At 53.9% G+C, this 7542-nt stretch overlaps 2 protein-coding genes across 2 annotated transcripts; both read left to right on the top strand.

Annotated features, from left to right (window-relative positions):
• Positions 1-466: 466 nt before the first annotated feature.
• Positions 467-1816, top strand: NCS54_00437900 (Phosphatidylinositol transfer protein SFH5; the record flags this gene model as incomplete). Its single annotated transcript, XM_053149918.1, has 2 exons — positions 467-981; positions 1030-1816. The coding sequence occupies 2 exons, from the start codon at positions 467-469 to the stop codon at positions 1814-1816; spliced, it is 1302 nt and encodes a 433-aa protein (XP_053005893.1).
• A 2407-nt stretch (positions 1817-4223) lies between these two features.
• On the top strand, positions 4224-6771 carry NCS54_00437800 (Hypothetical protein; the record flags this gene model as incomplete). Its single annotated transcript, XM_053149917.1, has 3 exons — positions 4224-5412; positions 5461-5843; positions 5902-6771. 3 exons carry the CDS (start codon positions 4224-4226, stop codon positions 6769-6771), a joined length of 2442 nt encoding a protein of 813 aa, XP_053005892.1.
• Between the last annotated feature and the right edge of the window lie 771 nt (positions 6772-7542).

Here is a 7542-nt window from a genome sequence, read left to right as displayed (position 1 = left end):
ATTTCAAGGGGTTCGCTCTCTTCTTGTTTGTGTGCCTAGTACGACGTCCGTCCCTTCCCTTGCCGCTCCCGTGCCGAGATCTCTAAATCCAAAACATCCAGGAGGTTGCATTGACACTGACATTGACATTAATGAGAGAAGGAAGCACTCGTCCCATCGTTCCTTGGTCGACGGCTACTATCAATAACTAGACGAGTTCCCCAAAGCTACCTAAGCTAGCTTCTCCCTCTAGCTCTCCACCCAAGCGCCCATCTTCCTCTCCTCAACACCAGCATCAGCCGATTCTCTGTCATCCCCGTTGTCGGACCTGCACTGCACTGCACGGCACTGCGTTGCATACATTACACAAGCACATCGGCCACATACGCACGCCATTTTCTTCTTCTCTCCACTTCAGCGTCTCTTCTCGACTCTGTGTTTTCCTCCCTCCCTTAATTAATCTCGTTTTATCGACTTTGAGATCATCATGGCTGCCGAACAGGACAAGACCACTGCCGCTCCCCCTGCGGAGACTCCCGCTGCTCCCGCTGGAGCTGAGGCCCCCGCTGAGGGTCACGCTGAAGCTCCCGCAAAGGCCGCCGATGAGAAGCCCGTCGAGACTGGGCCTTCTGCCCCAGAGACGCCTCTCACCAAGCTCAACGCTCGTCTTGATGACATTTTCAACAAGATCTCTCACAAGGAGATGTGGGGTGTTCAGCTCTCCAACATCGATCACGTACCCACAAAGGTTGTGCTCCAGAAGTTCCTGCGCGCCAACAACGACGATGTCGCTGCCGCTGAGAAGCAGCTCACCAATGCCCTCACGTGGCGCAAGAACATGAACCCTGCTGCCCTCGTCACCAAGACCTTCAACAAGAAGAAGTTTGACGATCTTGGATTCGTCACCGTTCACAAGAACGAGAGCGGCAAGGAGACCATCATCACCTGGAACATCTACGGCGCTGTCAAGGACAACAAGGCCACCTTTGGCGACGTCCAGGAGTAAGTTTACTACATTCTACGCTCGGACCTTGGCTAATTGTATCAAAGGTTTATTAAGTGGCGAGCTGCCATCATGGAGCTCAGCGTTCAGAAGCTCAAGCTTGACCAGGTCACTGAGCCTATCCCCGAGGGCGGCGAGGACCCCTACCAGATGATCCAGGTTCACGACTACCAGAACGTCAGCTTCTTCCGCATGGACCCTGCTGTCAAGGCCGCCAGCAAGGAGACCATCGCCGTCTTCTCCATGGCCTACCCTGAGCTGCTTGCTCACAAGTACTTTGTCAACGTTCCCGCCATCATGGGCTGGATGTTTGGTGCTATGAAGCTCTTCCTCGCCCCTGCCACCCTCCGCAAGTTCCACCCCATGACCTCGGGCACCACTCTGGCCACTGAGCTTAAGGACATTGTTTCCACCCTTCCCAAGGAGTATGGCGGTCAGGGCCCCAGTGTCAAGGAAGGTCTTAAGATTTCCCTGGCTCAGGAGGGCGAGGCTCCTACCAAGGCTCCCGTTACTGAGACTCCCGCTGCGGAGGCTGCTCCTGTCGCCGAGCCCGCTACTGCTACCGAATCTACTCCTGCCGAGCCTGCTCCGGCTCCTGTTGAGGCTGCCAAGGAGGAAACAGCCGAGAAGGCCGCTGAGAGCGCTGGTGAAAAGCCTGTTGAGGAGTCTTTGGAGAAGCTGACTCTGAAGCCCGTCGAGGAAGCACCTAAGACCGACAAGGAGACCGCTCCTGCTGCCGAGACCGAGAAGAAGGAGGTCACCCCTGCTGTTGAGTCAGAGAAGAAGGAGCCTGTCCCGGTTTCCGAGGCTGAGAAGAAGGAGACAGCCGCCTAAGTGTTGTTGTGTTCCTGTGATCGACGAGGCTGAGACTTGGAGAAGGCTGAGAGAAAAGTGCGGAGGATACCAACCGTGTGTGATTTTCGCTGTGATAAACAATACCCCTTTACTTTAGTTCTCGCGAGCGCGCCTCCTAGGAAGGGCGTGCGGATCTCGGCTCTAGAGACGTTTTAATTCTCAAGTAGACTATAAGAGAGATTCTTGTCTTGTAAAGTTTGTTCTTGCGGTGTCTTGCTCGTGACCATGCTCTGGAGGCCAATGGTGTCGGATGATTGAGGCGAAGAAGCTCGGATGCCAAGGCTGATGTCTCTTGCTTTGTCTTGAACGGGTCTGATGGGAAAATGCAACAGATTCGAGGACCTGGTCCTGTCCAGAATGCAAATGTTAAAATATTAGATGGTGCTAGTTGGATTTGGCGGTGATACCATCGAGTGAGCTGCAAGGGATCGGGACTGGCACCCGAGACCCCAGATCTGGGGCTTCGGCGCGTAGCATGACTTTGGCGGTAGATTGTCTCAAGCATACTAATTCGAGTCTCGTGCAAGGCGTGGGCTGAGCTGATGATAAAATCGAGATGAGGATGGATACAACTTTGTCCGAGTTGCGAATAGCTGCTCACTTGATGCCCCGTAGCCGAGGATGTCTCTGGGAGAGGTCGGTCAAGCGCCAAGTTGCGGCGGATATATGGGGATCGCCTACCTAAACATTTTTGCCCGTCCTTTCGAGATAGAGGCCAGAGGATGTGACAGTGAATCATGGCTGGTGGCTCTTCGGCGGGCGAGGCTCGCGATGTTGCGAAAGGCTTCACACGCCCCCAAACTCCGTGGGTCGTCACTCACATCTTGGCCCCTGAACTTTGCGGCAACGTCAAAAAGACGATTTTGCACATATCTGATATATTCTTGTATAAGTATTTTTGGTATGTTGTGGGCATTTTTGGGAGGTTTTGAGACGTGATTGAGGGTTGCAGTGGCAACAGGAGAGTGTCACGGGGTTATTGATAACCGGGAGTCTCGTCCAGACACATTCCCCCAGGGACGGGTAGAGGCAATAACTACTCGGTAACTCGACATTTTATCTCGGGATAGTAAAGATATCGCCATCTTTGATTTTTCATGGTGTTTCACGATGGATCGGGTTCCCATACCCGGTGTCATCTGAGTCAGCTGTCGTCAAGGCTGTCGGTGGCAAAGCAGATGGAGGCCAGTCTCGAACAACGGGGAGGGTTTGCAACTCGAGAGATGCAGAGGATATATGAAATGGATCAAGGCGAATTCAGTCAATACTTTAAAGAGAAATCTCGCACATTTAGGACTGACTGTTTCTCTGCAAATGCCTCATAGTGAATACATGATACGGGGTGGTCTGTCTGTAGGCCTGAGCAAGGTAGGCAGGTCTCTCGACGGCTGGTGTTTACCTTATTAGCAAACGAAATAGCCCAGCCCATTTTCCCTTGCTTCCTTCGCTCATCCTGCGGGCGCGATAAACCATCCTCCTTCAACATCCACCACCACGCAAAAATCTCTCTCCCTCTCTCTTGACAACCTCTTTCTTCTCTTGAGTTGACAGCCGACATACGTGCTTCCCTCGGCCGTGTGTTAGTATTACACTCACGAGACCTCGTCTCTCTTCTCCACTATTCATTCGGTCTTGTCGTCGTCGAGACTATTCTTTTTTTTTCCGGAGAAGCAGCTGCCCCCCTCTTCTCTGTATTTCCTCCTCCCTGTCACGCACGCCTCTTTTTCCTTCACCACTCATCCCACTTTTTTCGACCTTCAAGACGCGCGACCTCTACCTCAACCCCCTTTCTAGAACGCGTTCTTTCATCAAGAGGGCGTGAATCACGATTCGACTACTTGATTCTTCTCTTCTCTTTTCTGTGCCGGCCATTTAAAGCCTCTCACACACTCTCGACTCGCCAGCAAATCTAATCTCTTGCCCTCCTTTTTCGGTTGTTGTTGTCCAGACGGGACCCAGGTATCCGTATACGTACCTTCCTTCCTGCTCTCTCTCCAGTGGCAGCTTAGACCGGCGCGCGGGGGGGGAAAGGGCCACCCACTCTCACGGGCTCCTTGCACCTTACTCGCTCACGCACACACCCACGCCCACACCACACCCGACCCGGGGGCTTCCTTCCCATTCCCACTCTCACTCTCCAGGCGCGGCGCGTCTCGTCCCGTCGTGCTTCCTCGCTCTCATTTACCTTTGCCTCTATTAAACTCAACTTCAACCAAACCCAACCTCGACTACGCCCCAACTCTTTATCCTCCGCCTCTTTTCTCCGCGAAAGTCTATCCTCTTTCCCGTCGACTTTCTCTCTTGCCTCTTTTTCGACTTCTCATGATCACTGCGTCTTGAGCATTTCGCGTCGAATCGAGTGCACGACTCTTCTTCCCCTGCCGCCATGGTACTCGATCTGTCTGCTGAGGGCAGCTTCGAGGTTGGCACTACGGATGATTCCTCTTCGAATGTCGCGTCAACCACTTCTACTCCTCCAACCACTGTTGCCGACGAAGCCAGTCTTCACTCGGAATCCCCCAAGCGCGATGTCGTACACGTAGCCGTCGAGCCTGAGCCCGAGCATGCGCACGAGCACGAGCACCCACAGGAGCCCCTCGAGGCCGCTCCCGAACCCATTGACACAGCGCCGACTGCTGTTCCCGCCGAGCCTGTCAAGAAGGTCACCGCCGCTAAGCCGGCCCCTCCTCCTTCTCTGCGTTCTCGTCGCAGCAACGTAGGCACTCCTGTCTATAACCTGGCCAAGCTGAGCGGCACCGATGGCCACGGTAAGCGACGCGCCAAAGGCGACATTGTTGCGGATCGCCGACGACGAAAGACTATTTCTGGTCCGATTGTGAACCATACGGAACAGGCGACCTCAAGCCCTGCGACTACCGATTCTGTTCGCCATGTTACCCACGCGATTAGCCTTCACCAGTCTCTCAAGAAATCAGATACACCGCGCACTCGCCTCCAGGTCTCTGCTGACCCCTCGCCATCTTCACGCCGTTCCTCGACGCGCCGTTCTAGTGCCATCGCGCCTATCGCAACCCCGTCGAGCACAAAGATAATCAAGCCGGGCAAACGCAGTCGCAAGGCTGTTGAGCAGCAGCCAGTGATCATGTCTAGGGAAATGAAACGCTTGGCCGATACTAAGGAGTTTGCCGGCGTTGATACTGAACCTGTGCTTCTGACTTACTGGTCAAATGGTAAGTACGTTGACCCCAACGCCGCGAAGCAGCCACAACGAAAAAAGTCGGAGCCCGAACCCGCCGAGGAGGAGGAGGCTGAACCGGAGCCCGTGGTCAATGCCAAGAAGAGACGCGAGAAGAAGTACCTCGACAAGGGTCTTTATGCAGGCCAGGATGCTCCCATCGATATCTCTAAGGGTCTATCTATGACGGAGAAGAAGAAGTTGGCTCAGCTGCCTGAGCTCATCCCCAACGGTCGTGTCAACAAGACCATGCCTTTGCCCATGTTTAATGGCCTGCGCAATCTCATCAATGGCCGCGACTTCAAGCTCCCATTTAATGTGTGCAACCCCCTTCCTCCGGGCCAGCCTAAGCCTGATGAGTGGAAGAAGATGACCAAAAGTAATTTACCCGACAACTTGATTTGGATTTTTTACTAACACTGCTTAGATCGGTTCATCGGCGAGTCCAAGGACTACTGGCGCAAGTCACCACACTTCCACGACTACCAGTCCAAGTGCGTGTGCAAGCCCGAGGATGGTTGCGGTGAGAGTTGCCAGAACCGAATCATGCTGTACGAGTGCGACGAGCAGAACTGCAACGCCGGCAAGGAACACTGCACCAACCGCGCATTTGCAACTTTGACCGCACGCCGTAACCAGGGCGGCAAGTATCGCGTGGGAGTCGAGGTGATCAAGACATCAGACCGCGGATACGGTGTGCGAAGCAACCGATGCTTCCGACCAAACCAAATCATCATGGAGTACGCAGGCGAAATTATCACTGAAGCCGAATGCGAGCGTCGCATGACCGAAGTCTACAAGGACAATGAGGTGAGTTTTGACTTGCACATGACAACTCTGAGTGGACAGATTAGCTGACTAAGCCTAGTGTTACTATCTGATGAGCTTCGACCAGAACATGATCATCGATGCGACGACAGGGAGCATCGCGCGGTTCGTGAATCACAGCTGCAATCCCAATTGCAGAATGATCAAGTGGATCGTTTCCGGACAGCCGCGAATGGCCCTATTTGCAGGTGACAGGCCTATCATGACGGGCGAGGAGTTGACTTATGACTACAACTTTGACCCCTTCTCCGCCAAGAACGTTCAGAAGTGTCTATGTGGTGAGCCCAACTGCCGAGGTGTGCTCGGCCCCAAGCCTCGAGAGGTGAAGCCTCCCAAGTCCGATGCGAAGAACATGGTCAAGGATGCTGTCAAGGGTGCCGTCAAGGCTGGAAAGCGCAAGCTTAAGGAGCTGATCGGTGACGATGGGGGCAAGGATGGAGGCCCGGCGAAGAAGCGCAAGGTTCAGCCCGTGAAGCAGGCGAAGCGAGCTCTGTCTCTAGCCAGCTCCAAGGTTGCCAAGGGCGCAGCCAACGCTCTTAGGAAGGGCGTGTCAACAGTTACCTCGACAGGACGAAAGGCGGCTCTTGGATCCAAGTCACCTGCGAAGCGACGAGCATCGACCGGAGCCATGCTGAAGAAGACGACCACCAAGCGAGTCATCCAGACCTACGCGGCACGCACGCCTAAGCGACGTGGATCAGCCGGGGCTTCTAGCATTACCAAGGTGACCATCAAGACGACGGCCAAGGTGACGCCCGCCAAGAGCTCTCCAGCGACCAAAGGATCCATGACCAAGACGTACGCTCGAGGTACGAGCTCTCGCAAGTCCATCGCGTCAGCGGCCTCTCCTCGCAAGGGATTGGACATTTCTCGTGAGACGGAAATCGAGGTGATGCAGGCGGAGGAGTAAAGTAATGAAGAAGGGGTGGATGATGACGAAGGATTTATGTGCAAGTAAACGAGGCCTTCCAGCGGACCTGGACCAGGACAGTTTTTTTTGGAGAAGGGGGAAAGAAGGGAGGACAAGCAAGACAAGTAAGGAAAGTCGGGCAAGGAAGGGGAAGAGGACTCTAAGGATCTGGGCTTTTTTGTTACATTGATTTTCATCTCCGGCTATTGTTTTCTCGCTGGCGCCAAGGCGTAACAAGGAGGGCGGGCGGTGGCATTGTACAGTACCAGGGCGGGCCGGCGGGTTGTCTGTGGCATGTGTATGTCTGCTTGTCTACCTAGTATCTATGTTTGTGTTCTGTAAGCTTCACGTCTGTCCGGTGGCTTGGGGTGTGAGTGAGTGAGTGATGTGATATGAGGCTCGTGGTCTGGTGACTGCGAGGTGATGCTTCAGGGATCAGGGATGGTCGATTGGATGTGGTTGTAGATGGACGACAATAGCAACATCGCGCAGGAAAGATCGCAGAGGCATTCTTTCGTCATCTCCTCATCACAGGTTAGGCAGCAGCTGGATCAATCATGTATCAGCGATTCAGCATCTCGATGCCATGATGCAAAAAGAGTCGGTGAGACGGGGAACAAGAAAAGATGAGGCGACAACAAGCTAACCATCAGGCAGAGAAACTAAATGCGTACGCCCTGTTGCTGCTGCGGCTCCCTCTTTAGATATACGACAAGAGCATGAAAAAAATAAAGAATAAAAAAGAAAAAAACCGCGCATGTATAAGCCCCA

This window comes from Fusarium falciforme, chromosome 3, assembly GCF_026873545.1.
Source record: "Fusarium falciforme chromosome 3, complete sequence".
Taxonomy (NCBI): Eukaryota; Fungi; Ascomycota; class Sordariomycetes; order Hypocreales; family Nectriaceae; genus Fusarium; species Fusarium falciforme.
Note: the sequence above shows the minus strand (reverse complement) of the source record. Positions and strands in the feature narration are given on the sequence as shown.